Source organism: Ailuropoda melanoleuca, chromosome 4, assembly GCF_002007445.2.
Source record: "Ailuropoda melanoleuca isolate Jingjing chromosome 4, ASM200744v2, whole genome shotgun sequence".
Taxonomy (NCBI): domain Eukaryota; kingdom Metazoa; phylum Chordata; class Mammalia; order Carnivora; family Ursidae; genus Ailuropoda; species Ailuropoda melanoleuca.
Window position 1 is genome coordinate 49,071,877 of NC_048221.1, and position 14,438 is coordinate 49,086,314.

General features: G+C 46.4%; 1 protein-coding gene across 7 annotated transcripts in view; it reads right to left on the minus strand.

Moving 5' to 3' along the window:
- The window catches only part of SRGAP3 (SLIT-ROBO Rho GTPase activating protein 3), a 250,454-nt gene that overhangs the window by 67,596 nt on the left and 168,420 nt on the right, over window positions 1–14,438 (minus strand). For all 7 annotated transcript variants that reach the window (XR_004624758.1, XM_019800883.2, XM_034658695.1 and 4 more), the window contains exons 5-6: window positions 5,888–6,073; window positions 1,156–1,284 (exon numbers count right to left, since the gene is read on the minus strand). Coding sequence is in view for 6 of the 7 variants with exons in the window: in XM_019800883.2 (XP_019656442.2) it covers window positions 1,156–1,284; window positions 5,888–6,073 (315 nt within the window). In the remaining variant the exon portion in view is untranslated. The remainder of the gene's footprint in view (window positions 1–1,155; window positions 1,285–5,887; window positions 6,074–14,438) is intronic.

Here is a 14,438-nt window from a genome sequence, read left to right on the forward strand (position 1 = left end):
TGTGACTTGGATAGTAGCAAAACTTCTCTTAGCTCCCCAAATCCATCACATTCTTTCTCATCTCTAGCCCTTTACACATGTATTCCCTCTGCTTAGAATAGGGTTTCAGTTTAGAGGTCACTCCCTCCAGGAAGTCTTCCTGGATGTTCTCCCCACTCAGAGTTTATGTCAGGCATCCCTCCCTGGGGGTCCACATCTCCCTCCACCTCCCTCACCGGGACACCTGCCATTTGGCTTTGCAGTTGCCTATTAATGTGTCAGGGTTAGACACGGTAAGCTCCATGAGAGCAGACCCACGGGTTCTTGTCCACCGCAATAGCTCAAGACCTAGGGCTAGCAGATGCTCAAGGAAAATGTGGCAAATGAAGAAGGGAGAGGACTGGAAAGAGCGAAAAGTTGTAAGAAAGAGGAGGCGTCTGGCCTCAGGCATGGGAGGCACAGGCAAAGCTGAGCAGCTCCCTCTCCTGGGGATGGTGGCAATGGGTCCCTTCTGCAGCCACGGAAAAGCAGTGACCCTCTGACTCCCTGACAGGACACAGCAGTCAGAGGAAAAGGATCCATCCACCAGTATGGAACATTTCCTGAGCATCTGCGGGCCAGATCCCCGTCTGCGTGGGATGGCAGGACACAAGCAGCAGTCCCAGCTCCGACACAGATGACACGGAAGCTCTCCATAATGATGCCACTCATGATGTTCTTTCTCTGAGCCCAGCTGTCCCTCCAGTGTAAGCTATACAGCTGGTACTCAGGAGTCAGTGTTCCATTCTTCTTTTGCAAAAACCGCCTGATTTCTTCCACAATAATATCCCCTAAACATATACACATCTATACCACCCTGGGAAAACGTCCAGGGCAAGAACTGTGTATGATCACCCCTGTACCGCCAAACCCAGCAAAGGCCCTGGTGCAGAGGAGGGTACTTGGAAAGTGCGGGTGGAATAGATAGATGTCTGCCTAACCCAACCAGGTAGGGGCTGCCAGAGGCCCACTCCCACCCCTAGGTGTAGAAACCGTGAGGTGATACTCATCTCCCAGGCCCCAAACGCCCATTACCCTGCCCTGCCATCAGGGCTCAAGGGACATGCACATCAGCTTCAGACAAGGGCCAGTCCAGGTGTGGGGCCCTGTTTAGTCCCAGACTCCCCAGGTGCTCACGTCGATCAGGTCGGAGACATCGTGGATGTAGTATTTGCTGATAGCTGCATTGCTGGCCGCCAGATTCAGCAAGTAGTCATTCCGGGCCTTTGTGCACTTCAGCTTGTTTTCTGAATACTTTGCCTGCCTCTGGAGGAAGAACAGAATGGAGGTGAGAGCTGAGGCATCGACCTGGCTCTCGTCCCTCTCTCGAACCCTCTTCCTTCGGGCTCCGCATTGCCCAGCCTCCTCTGCCCTTCCCTTAAGAGGCCAAGTTCACTCCTGCCTCTAGGCCTTCAGACTCATTCCCTCTGCCTGGCAAGCCATCCTTCCAAGTCCCTGTGTGGCCTGCTTCTTCACGTCCTTCAGGTCCTTACCCAAGGTCACGTGGTCAGAGCGGCCTCTGATGACAACCTTGTCTGGAAGCGAGTCTTCAGCACCCCCTTCCCCCTGCGTTCCCTTGCCCTGCTCTATTTTTTTTTCCATTTATTTAATCTTTGTTCAACTTTTAGTGATTATTCTCATTTTAATTTCCTTTTTAAAAGACTATATTTTTACAGCAGTTTAAGGTTCACAGCAAATTTGAGAGGAAGATACAGAGATTTCCCGTACACCCCCCACCCCCACACAGGCATAGCCTCCCCTGTTATCAATATACCCACGAGAGCANACAGCAGTTTAAGGTTCACAGCAAATTTGAGAGGAAGATACAGAGATTTCCCGTACACCCCCCACCCCCACAACAGGCATAGCCTCCCCTGTTATCAATATACCCACGAGAGCATACATTTGTTACAAATGATAAATCTACAGTGACACATCATAATCACCCAGAGTCCATAGTTTACATTAGGCTCACTCTTGGTGTTTTATATTCTATGGGTTTAGGCAAACGTCTAATGATATATATACATCATTATAATATCAAACAGGGTAGTTTCCCTGCCCTACAAATACTCTGTGCTCCACCTATCCATCCCTTCTGGCCACCTAACCCCGGGCAACCACTGATTTCCTGCCTCCATAGTTTTGCCTTTTCCAGAATGTCATCTAGTTGGAATCATACAGTGTGTGGCCTTTACAGATTGTCTTCTTCCACTTAGTGATATGCATTTAAGGCTCTCCCATGTCTTCTCAGGGCTTGCTAGCTCATTTCTTTGTAGCACTGAATAACATTCCATTGTCTGGGTGTACCACAGTTTACTTATCTATTCATCTGCTGAAAAACATCTTGGTTGCTCTATTTTTCTTTGTAAGCATTTTTCACCACCCAAAATTATATTTTTTTTACCTCTTTGTTTACTTGCTGGTTTTTGGTGTCCACCACTAGAAAGTAAGTTCTTTGAAGTCATGGACTCGATGTGCCCTGTTCATCACTGGGCCTATAGCACCCAGAACTCTCTGCACAAAGTAGGCATTAAGCACTTTTCACTGGCTGTCTGGACATGAATGGTGGGAGAGGCAGAGTGGGCAGTTAGAGGTGCTAGTCTTGGCCAGGAGCTGGACAGCTCCCCTGGGAAGCTGCTTCTGTCCCGGGCCAGCCTGGGCAGGTAGAGGTAAAGAGAAAGTGGGCTGGAGAGTTGCCTACTTGCCCCTTTCGGGTGACGAGTCCCATTCTGGGTAGAAAACATCTCTCCTTAAAGAAACAAGATATTCCCCCTTCACCTAGGCACTCTTCTTAAACCTTCCTTATCCCAAGCAAAACTGCAGAAATGGCCCAAGTGTCCACTGGTGGATTAATGGATGAAGATGTGGTACACACACACACAAAATGGAATATTATTCAGCTATAAAAAGAATGAAATCTTGCCACTTGCAACAACGTGGATGGTTCTAGAGGGTATAACGCTAAGTGAAATAGAGAAAGACAAATGCCATATGATTTCACTCATAAGTGGAATTTAAGAAACAAAGCAAACAAACAAAAAGAGACAAACAAAAAAACCACAACTCTATAGCAACAAACTAGTGGTTACCAGAGTGGAGGCTGGTGGGGGAGGGGTGGCATAGGTGTTGGGAATTAAGAGCACACTAATCATGATGAGCACTGAGTCATGTACAGAATTGCAGAGTCATATTGTACCCCTGAAACTAATATACTGAATGTTAACTATACTGGAATTAAAAGTTTTTTAAAATTAAAAAGCACCTTTTTTATTCTAGATCGAGTTCTCCTAGCTATTTAGTAGAGATGCTTCCATGTCAACCTCTGAATTCTCTTCAGAGATCTCCTCTGACCTTTCCCCAGGGTCCACCTATTCTGGGAAACAGACTTCTGGTCGTTATAACCCCATACCAGTCATGCACGCACCCCCTCACAGAGAGTTTTGATACTCCTCACCCATTTCCAAGGCGCTACAACGACCCCCAGACCACTTTTCGCCCTTCATGGATTCATAAAATCTTATACTTAGAAAGGATATTAAAGGCATCTTAGTTTAATTCACCTATTTTACAGATGAGAAAATGAAAACCAAAAAGTAGCTTGGGGCACCTGGCTGGCTCAGTTAGTAGTGTGTTACTCTTAATGTCAGGGTCATGAGTTCNCTTAGAAAGGATATTAAAGGCATCTTAGTTTAATTCACCTATTTTACAGATGAGAAAATGAAAACCAAAAAGAAGTAGCTTGGGGCACCTGGCTGGCTCAGTTAGTAGTGTGTTACTCTTAATGTCAGGGTCATGAGTTTGAGCCCCACGTTGGGTGTGGAGACTAGTTTAAAAAAAGTGGCTTGACCAAAAGCCAAATGGCTAATTAGCATATAACTCTGAACTAAACTTTGTATCCAGACCTCCCAGTCAATGGTCTCTCTTCCCCTCTATTGAGCCCCCATGTTGTAGTTTTGTAATTCCCTGCCTGCCTGTATTATTTTATTGGTTGGTTGGTTGATTGATTGATTAATTGTATATTCACAGAATTGTACAACAATCAGCACTATCTAAATTTAGAATATTTTCATCCATCCAAAAAGAAACCCCTACTCTCCATTTTCCTCTGCCCCAGCTCCTGGCAACCAATAATCTCTTTTCTGTCTCTATATGTTTGTCTATTCTGGACATTCCATATAAATAGAATCATACAATAACATGATGGTTTCTTTCACTTAACGTACTGTTTTCACTTACAACATATTGTGTTGTATGTATCAGTACTTCACTCATTTTCCTGGATGAATAATATTCCATCACATGGCTAAACCACACTTTATTCATCCAGATGGACATCTGGATTGTTTCTACCTTCTGGCTATTAAGAACAATGCTGCTACGAACATTCATGTGCAGGTGTTTGTGTGGATGTGTGTCTTCATTTCTCTGGGTGGACACCTATGAGTAGAATTGTTGAGTCGTAGGATAACTTCATGTTTAACACTTTAAGGAACCGACAAATTGTTTTCCAAAGTGGCTGAAGCATTTTATCTTCCCTCCAGCAATGTATAAAGGTGCCAATTCCTCTGCAACCCCACTAACACTTGTGACTGACACCTTTTTAGTTTTAGCCAGCCTAGTGGGTGTGAGGTGGTATCCCACTGGGGTTTGGATTTCTGTTTCCTTAATGACTAATGATGCTGAGCATCTTTTCATGTGCTCCTTGGCTACTCATGTATGTTCTTCAGAGAAATGTCTATTCAAATTCTTTCCCCTTTTTTAAATTGGGTCTCTCCTAATTATTGGGAGCATACTTTTCTTTGCCTTTGGAAATAACCCTGGAATCTTATTTTATTTGCCCATGGCTACTTTTACAGCTTGCCCAGGCCCTAGTGAATTTTGTTGCCCCTCAATCTCCTATCATTTTTAAGAGCTACAGGATCATGCAGTCATAGAATGAGATGCAGAGAAGCCCAAATAAATATCTGGTGCAAAGTCTGGCACATGGAAACAGCTCAGGAAATGTTTACTGACTGCATGGAATGAATAAATGTAGGGAATTCAACAAGGAAATAATAGCTTTTACAAAGAAACCGTAGAAGTAACCTAGTCTAGGATAACAAAACACGTGCACTGCCGTCTACATTCCCTGGCCATCGCAGACATCATGAAGTGATCACAGCGCTGTTTTTAACTACTGCCCAGAGGCGGGCGTCACAGTCTTGCACACAGAGCTCTGGGCAGCGACCACCAATCGAGCAGAGTTAACCTGAGAGAGAAGAGTCATTTGCCATCACTGTCAGATTTTAAAACCGAGTCTCAGAGAAGGTCTATAAATGTGGCACTTTCAAAACCCAGACTGTGTGACTCCAGAACTAGCACTCATTTCGCTGTGCCCTACTAAAGCACTGGTCCAGCACCAGGACAGGGGGATCCTCAGTCTCCCGTCTTTGGCTGGCCAGCAGCATTCTGGAATGGGTTCTTTATTGGGTTCCCAGGTGCCGGTTGGTAGCCCAGGGCAGCTTCCTCTTCCTGGGACACGCTCAGCCCTAACCAGCCCTCCAGCCGCCAGAATGGCCTCCCGAGCAAGCCCCGCCCCCACAAATGCCCGGTGATCCCTGCCCATCCGAGAATGTGCTGGCTGCGGGTGAATCTTGTCACAGTTCAGCTCTCTTGTCAACTGAGCGCGTTCCCTGCCTGTTGATCCTGGCACGAGGCAAGGCCAGCCCTGCCGTCTCCGTGACGCTGACCTCCAAGAGCGCGCATGCTGGCACCATGCTTCTATCCCACACCCCGCAGGGTGCAGAGGGGAAAGCCAAGGCTGTCAGCAGGAAGCATGCCCCCCACTTCCTGTCCGGCCCTCGATTCCTCCTTGGCCCTCACTCACCTTCTCCTTCATCTTCTCAATCTTCTTCACAGAGCTGCGGCGCTGGGGCCGGTCCTCGTGCCGGAGCAGGTTCATGCTGAGGTCTCCCGACTTGTTGAACTGCTTCTCCTCCTGCTTCTCAGCCTCCTTCAGCTTGCTTTCTGCACTGATGCTCTCCGCATGGTACATGTGGTAGGTTTTCATGACCTGGGGACACACACGGGCAGGAAATCAGCAGCCTGCACGCCCGGTGTGCGGCCTTGGTGCTCCCAGCCCCCTTCAGGTTCTGCGTTCCAGTAAGCTGCACCCTGCCCTCTTCCCCCCACACACTCTGAGCTCCCCCGGTGCTTTCCTTTCACACAAGCTCTGCGGACTGGAAATGAAGATGAGCGGCCGCGGCGGCTTTGCTGCCATTATCATCCTCAGCAACATCATGAAGTCCTTACTGAATGCCAGGAATGGGTGGGTACATTTAAAAGCCCGCATGCATTTGGGGGTCTCAGAGGTGATAAGACATACTTGGACCTCCCTCAGCTGCCCTCTTTGGCCCTGCCAGCCATGACTTTTGTCTCTCTCCTCCTCCTCCTCCCAGGGCCACTGGGAAGGCCCCTCCTCGGTTACTCATGGAACGTCCAAGGGAACATGCAAATCGTTTTCTCAGCTCTTTCCTTATTGGCCTGCAAATGGCTCTGTCCCCAAAAGGAGTATTACAGGATATACTAATCGCTAGTCTATGCTTTCTGAAATAAACTCATCCTTGGCTATACAACGGATTCCCACATAGCAACCACACTTTGCTCTTCTATTCCCATAGTAAAAGTCAGATGTTGTTCAAACAAGGGAGTTTTTGAGACAGAAGAAATCCTAGACATCATCTAATCCAACCACCAAATTGTACAAATAGGGAAACTGAGGTCCAGAAGGGCAAAGTGGCTTATCCACGATTGTACAATATCGTCAGTGTAATCTCCAAACTTAGCATCCTTGGGGCCAACACCACAATCAAGCTACGGAATCCTCCCACGACAGCACAAAGATCCCTTCCCCAGCCCCAGACAATCATCGGGGCTTTCTGTCGCTGCAGTTGAGTTTTACGTGTTCTAGAACTTCATATACATGGAACCAAAGCATATAAATTCTTTGGGGTCTGCCCTCTTTCCTTCAGCATAATTTTTCTCCCACGTTGTATCAGTTTTTAATTGCTGAGTAGTATTGCATTGTATATCTACATCACTATTTGTGTTTTTACTCATATGTTACATAGTTACTTGGGTTGTTCACAGTTTTGGTCTATTATGAATAAGGTGGCTAAAAATGTTTCATGTGTAATTCTTTGTGTGGACATATGTTTTCATTTCTCTCAGGTAAATACCTAAGAGTGGAACGGAGGGTCGCATAAGAAGAGTACATTTAACCAAATTAGAAATCTGGTCTCTGACTTTTAATCCACCATATCATACTCTTCCCGTAATTCAACACCATTTTCTCAGCAGGTACGAACAGTCTGGGCAGCCTTAGAGCAAGCCGGGCAGTCCCATACCAACAGGACTCTATCTCCCAGTCCCCAACCAGGAGTACACTTTTCCTGTGCAGTATCAAGTTTATGACTATCCTTCGGTGCTAAGAAACACAAGAAATTTCTGGATTCCATGGCTCTTGAGCCTTGTTTGTTCTCTTTTCCTGTTGTTTGGCTAATTACAGCAGCTAACAGAGCAGACGCTTCTACGTGGGGCTGGGATATGCTCCTGCCTAATGGGGCCCTTTAAGTCAGGGAACTTGGAACGAATTCCCAGCCAGCATTATAACCTTATTCATTCTCGTATGAAGTCCTGTGAAGTGAGTTTATTACAATGAAGAATTATTCAGTAACTTTTATCATTAAATCACAGCACTGATCTGTTTCACAGAAAGTAGGCCAGGAGTTAATGGGGGGGGGAAGGGGAGTATCTGTTGTAGAACACGGTAGGTATCGTAGAGTATGAACTCTGGTACCAATGCCTGGGCTGAATCCTCATGGTGCCACTTACCAGCCGTGTGACCTTGGGCAAGTCACAGAACCTCTCTGACCTCTGCTTCCTCATCTGTAAAATGGGGATAACCATGGCACCTACCTCAGAGATTTGTTATGAAGACAAAATGAGTTCATTTAGATAAAGTGCTGAGAATAACACCTGCCACATAGTAAGAGCCACTTAGACATCAGCTGCTAAAACCACCACCATCATCATCACCCCTGATTTGGGCTGAGGGTTTGAGCACCTTGAATTTACTCACCTGACTTCAGGAAAATGCTTACAAACTCTAAAGAACATTATCTAATATGCAAAATTTTATTCTATACCATATTTCTCTTTCCTCTTTCATCTTGAAAACCTTCCAAAATTTCAAAACAACAAATGAATAAAAAATACAATTAACTTTTCTTCATTGGTGGAAGACCTCTTCTCTGTGTTCCACCCATGGTTGAATTTTCGAGTTGCCCTAAAACCTCTAGAGATACCATTCTCTGCGATTTCATCCACTCCTTATGCCAGCTCCACTAAGCTTATTTCCAAACTCAGTGGACCAAAGTGTGCCAGATCAATATGTTCTTGACATCTAGTGGCCAAAAGGAATGACTGCAGGCTTATAGGTAACCAAAGCACTTACCAATTTTCCACCATCTTTATGCCAGGGCTCCCGCAATGTCATGTGGGTAAGACTTGGGAATGCCTGCTGAAATCTGTCTCTCAGGCCCCTGCCTTTCCATTCTCAAAGCTTTTCTCTTTTCCTCCACATTCACAGGCACCACCGGTTTCTTTGCTTCTCTACCATGCTGCTGGTGTTCATTGCTGGACTCACCCCTTTCTGGGTTCAATGATTCCTGCTAAAGCCACTTTTCCTGTTTCAGCTGCTGAAGTCTGCTTATCTCACCACTAATCTATCATCTGTGTTGAGCAGTTCAGAGGAAGAGAGAGCATTTCTATTTGCAATTAGATCTTCCTGTCCAATCATCCATGCATCCATCCATCTATTCACTCAAGGTCAGCATCCCAGCTGGGTGTTCTCAGCCTCCCACATTTCCCTTCGCCTAGTTTTCCACTCCAGCCACAGAGTACTCTTCCTGCTCTGCAACAAACCAAGCTTCCCAGTACATTTTCTGAACCGAGTTGCAAAACTCCCATGCTTGGGCCAACATAGCCAGAGGACCCTGGGGCCAAACTCTCGGTGATCTAATTGGTAATTCCCGACCCTAAGAATAACAATGAACCTGATTGCCCGGGGTGATTTATGTCAGACAGCTGCCACAGAAGAGTTTACCTGGGGACCTCTCAGAAATGAGTCTAACTAGATCCAGAATCCTCTAGACGTTTCCTTTATTTAATTACGTGAAACATGGGCTTTAGCATGAAAGGTTCTTAGCTCAATAGCTTAGAACAGTCTGCTCAATATTGACAGTCCAGGATGTGTTAAATAATATTTAAACTTATCAATTACTTCAGAGTTTACAAACCTCTTTTTTTAATTATCCCCAAGGAGCATTTCAATTAATCTTTACCCCAACCCTGGGAGGCAATATGATGCCGATAATGGTGATCGCAGCGAACATTGAGCACTTACTACGTGCCCAGCCTTGTTCTAAGCACTTTACATATATTAACTCTTTCATTTCTCACAAAAACCCTAGGAGGCAGACCCTACATGATCGCTGCTTTACAGATGCAGAAACCACAAAATAGGGATGAAAGGATCCTCTACCCCACAGGGACTCAGGAGATCTGGTTTTGAGACTCAACCCTCCCCCCAAACTTGCTGGGTGACTGTGGCAGCAGCTTATCCTCTCTATGCTGCCTGGTGGAGACCAGAATGAGGGTGGACAGGAAAGTGCTCCATAAGTTGTGACTATATAAAGTGACTGGTTGACAGCAGTGTGTCTGGGAAGGGAGCAGAGGTGGATGCAAGAGTTCAGCTGAGGCCAAGGCACTGACACCTAGCCTTCAACTTGGCACCTGTGAAGAACCCCTCAGAGGCACCCACCTGGCTTAATGCCTGGGTTAATGGGATGTTCACATTCCAATCCTCCAGACCCTATCAGGGAGGCCCCTTGGAACAAGCCTAGCACAGGCTGAGAAAGACCCTGTAGTGACATATAAATTGAGACCACTGTTCTTGGACACAGATCAGTTTCATACGTTCTCAAAAGGCTCCCCAGAAATCTTGGTGTATTAACCCATCATTGAAAGAAACTGAGGCTCAGAAATGGCAAGTGAATTGTACAAAATCACACAGCAAACCAGATAGCTAGGACTTCTGTCTATAAACACTGCTATTTATAGTAATCACGCTGCCTTTTGCTACATACACTTTGCTTTCTGCATCTTCCCAAATCCTCAGATCATGAAAACAAGAAAATGATATATGCATAGTCCTTCAGACCCTCGTTTAAATGCAAAAGAAGCCAAAGGAAATATGGAAGTTGACAGCATCAAAAAAAAGGGACATGCTGGGGCAAGATAAGAATTTATTGTTTGACAATAGGTTCTCAACAATGAAGTTTACACACATTTCTCTACTCCACAGGCACAGCTGTCTCTGAGCCATCCAAGAGCTATGCATGGGTGAAGTCCTGGGCCAGTACATGCCAAAGACACACTTGAAGGAAAAGCGAGTTCCCAAGTTTCAGTATGACTACCCATACTCTGCATGACCTACGTTCTCTCTAGAATTTATAATTGCTATCTTATTTACTCATTTTGCATGTCCACACACTATCTCAGTGCAACTATAGTACAAAGTCCAGAGGGCCAGGACCTTGTTCATGACCATATTCCCTGTACTAAAACAGAGAGTGGTACCCAGCAAGTAGCAGTATATATTTGCATGAATGAATGAATGAATGACGGCTGGCTGGGTGTGTAGGTGGAAGGAGGGATGGATGGAAGGATGGACAGTTAGGGAGATGGTTGAATGGACAGGTGGGTGGATGGATTGGATGGATGGATAGATGGAAATAACAGAGGAAAGAGAGGAGGGAGAATAAAGTGGGGGAGATACAGTTCTACTGCTTTTGACCCTGGTGAATACATTTGTAGGTGGGGAGACAGCTACACCTTTGATCATTAAATATTTATTGAACAGCTCATTATGTGCTAGGTACTATACTAGGAAATACTATAATGTGAAATACAGACAGGGTCTCCACCATCACAGAATACAATCACTAGAAGGGACATGGACAAGTTTACAAGCTATTATCACATGGTGTAATAAGTGCTAATGATAAGGGAAATCTAGGGTGCTAAAGGATGGCTTTCTGGAGGAAATGTCATCTAAAGTGAACCTTGAAGGGGGACACCTGGGTGGCTGAGTTGGTTGAGCGTCTGCTTTGGCCCAGGTCACGATCCTGGGGTCCTGGGATGGAGCCCCACTCCCCACATGGGGCTCCCTGCTCAGCAGGGAGTTTGCTTCTCCCTCTCCCTCTGCCCCTCCTCCCTGCTTGCGCATGCTCGCTCTCTCTCTCTCTAATAAATACATAAAATCCTTGAAAAATTAAAAATAAATAAACTGAACCTTGAAGGAAGAGTAGCTATTACTTGGGTGAACAGGACAGGAGCGGTGGTAGACTATTCCAGAAAAAGGGAGCAGTGTGAGCACTAAGCCCAGAAAAAGCAGGAGTCAAACAGGTTTGAGGAACAGCTTACAGGTAGAAGTGTATCAGGTGTTTGCTTGAGTACTAGCCAATGGAGTCACCTCCATATTCTCCCCCAGATACTCCCCCTCAGTGGACACCTGTTGTTTTTCTCTGCCTAGGATCATCCAGTCCTCCCTCTTCTGGAACAGCTTCCTGATTTTCTTTGAGGAAATCCCAAAATTCCCCTCCAGCATTCTAGTCCCGGTGGCTCATGGGAAAGTGACACCTCCCTCCAATTCCCAGGGCGGGCATGAAACACAGGCCTGGCCAGTCAGTAAACATTATGTTAACCTGACCACAGTGATTGGAGCCCATGATCCCAGCCAGGCCAATCAGAGACAGCCGGGGGCTTTGCTGGAAATGCTGGGAAGGGTATATTAGTTTTCCACCAGGAGGCAGTGAGCTGATAAAAAGTGAACTCGCAGTGAGGGACCATCTTTGTCACCCCGTGGGAGAAGCCTACCTGATCATGAAGACATCACAGAGGAAAGCATACGGATGGATGGATGGATGGATGGTTGGATGGACAGTCAGACCAATGGAAGGAAAGAGGGAAGGAGGACAGGGAGACAGAGAAAGGAAGGAGGAAAAGTAAGGGAGGGAATAGTTTAAAATGGAAGAGGTGTGGTCTCCTGCCTTTGATCTGATGAGTCTATTGAAGGTGTGGGGAGAACAGCTACACCTCGATCATTAGATATCTACTGAGCAGTCCGTGATATGCCAGGTATGATGCCAGGTGCTGGCAATACTACTCCATGGAAAACAGGGTGTGTGTGCCTCACAGAACACACACCTTACTGGGGAGACAGCCAAACAAGTATATGAACCTCTGAGATTCAGTACACTGATTTTTCACTCCCGCCAGCTTGTGTGGATGGATTCCCGTCCCCCGCTATTGAAGGAGTCTCTGCTAGCCTCCCCATTGCCCACCTCAGTCCTGGGCCCAACTGGCCCACCTTCATGCCCAACTCACACACAGACAGTACTGCCTGACTGAGCAGGGCTTCTGGCCCCATATCCCAGCTTCCTGCTTTGCGGCTGCCTTCAGTACTGCTCCCCCAGCCTCCCTCTGGTCCAGGGAAATCCAGTGTCCTTAGATCCAGTCAAATGCCCACTCTTCTCTGTGGCCTTCCTGATGCCCAGGTGGACTTCCTCTCCCCACCCCACTTCCCACCGTCTGTAACCCCACAAGGACACTTGTCACATGGTGCAGCCACGTCCCATCCTCTGGACACAGTGGAGGATCAGCAAACACATGCTGAGTGAGTGAACGAATGTCTGGGAGGGAGAGCTGGGAGAGGTGAGGAGGTTGTCTGGAGGGAAACCTCGTCCCCCTGTTCTTAGGACCACTTCCATCCCTAGATGAACCTGGGCTGCACCATGGCCAGCAGGTTGTGATGGTTGGGCAGGGCCTGCCTTGCCTCACCCTGAGTTGAAGATGAGGGCATGTCTGAGGGCAACATGACATGAAGATAAAAGCTGGAAAGGAGCTCAAAGCTCCTCTAGTCTCATGCCTTCATGCCACAGATGTGTGAAATCAAGGACCAGAGCCCAGCTAACTTGCACTGGGTCCCAAAGTGTGAGATGGGAACCACCTGTGTCAGCAAGATGATTTTTAGGTGTTACAGATGTGGTATTAACCCTTCCAGTTCTCTTCAGTTGTATCAGGAGGAAAAACTCAGCTCAGTGCTCACATGTCTAATGCCTCTCCTGCTGCTTTGCAGGCACCAGAGAGAATGAACACTGTTGTACCTTCATTTAACTTCCAGAACCCTTCTGTTTACACCAAGTTGTTTGTCGTCCGCTAATGTGAAAGATCATATCCTTCCAAAACAAATGTATGTTGGACTTATATGTATATATATAGAAATAGTTGAATGTATTTATATAAGTAACTTGGGGGAGTAGACCAGGAGCTGGCTCTGCCACTCCCCAGCCAGGTGACCTTGGGCTGGCTACCTGACTTCTCTGTGCCTCAGATCCCTCACCTCTAAAATAGGGTGGTAATACTATCAGCCACCTCAACGGGTCATGATGAGGATGAAATGAATTAAGATATGTAAAGCATTTAGCCCAGTGCCCAGCACATGATAAGCATCATATAAAAGGGGAGACTGTAATTATTAGGAATATGAACCAATCTCCAAAATATAACTACAAAAGCAAGATGCAGAACTTGTAAGTCCCATTGTTACCACCTGCATAAAAACAGGGGTGGGCAGGATGCATCCATACGTGTATGCCTGTTGATGAATCAGACATCTGCGAGAAGGTACTGCTGAACTAGAAACCAGGAACCGAGGTTGTATGGAGTAAGGGGCACTCGGGCAACAGGAGACCTACTTCTCACTGTGTAACTCTGTACTGTTTAATCATTGCTTTTTACCAAGTGCATGTATCCATTTCTAAATTTTTTGAAGAGGAAAGTCCCTCTGGCTGGAGTATGGAGTATGCATAATAGACAGCAAGCCTTGGGGATGGGAGAATGGTCAGTGGGTGATTGCCCTTTTTCAGGCAAAACAATCTCTGGACTCTGACCGGCCCAGTGGCAATGGAGGATGGAGGAGAGAGGAAAGATGCACAAGTACATAGGAAAAATATTTATGCTCCCCTCTTTCATAAATACGCACTGATTTAGCACTGGTGTTTGCCAGGTATCATGCTCTGCTCTCTGCCACTCACTCTTCTCAGAACGATCCAGAGATGAGTTGATAACATCCCCATAGTCAGAGGGTTTGACAAGGGACAGGGCCTTGAACCCGGCCCAGATGACTCCAGAACCTGTGCTCTTCCTAATGCACAAGGCTGCTTTCCCACTAATTCATTAGGACGGGGAGATTTTTTTTTAAATGAGTCAATTTAAAGAAAAATATCAAATAAAGGAGAGAAGGCCCAATGACA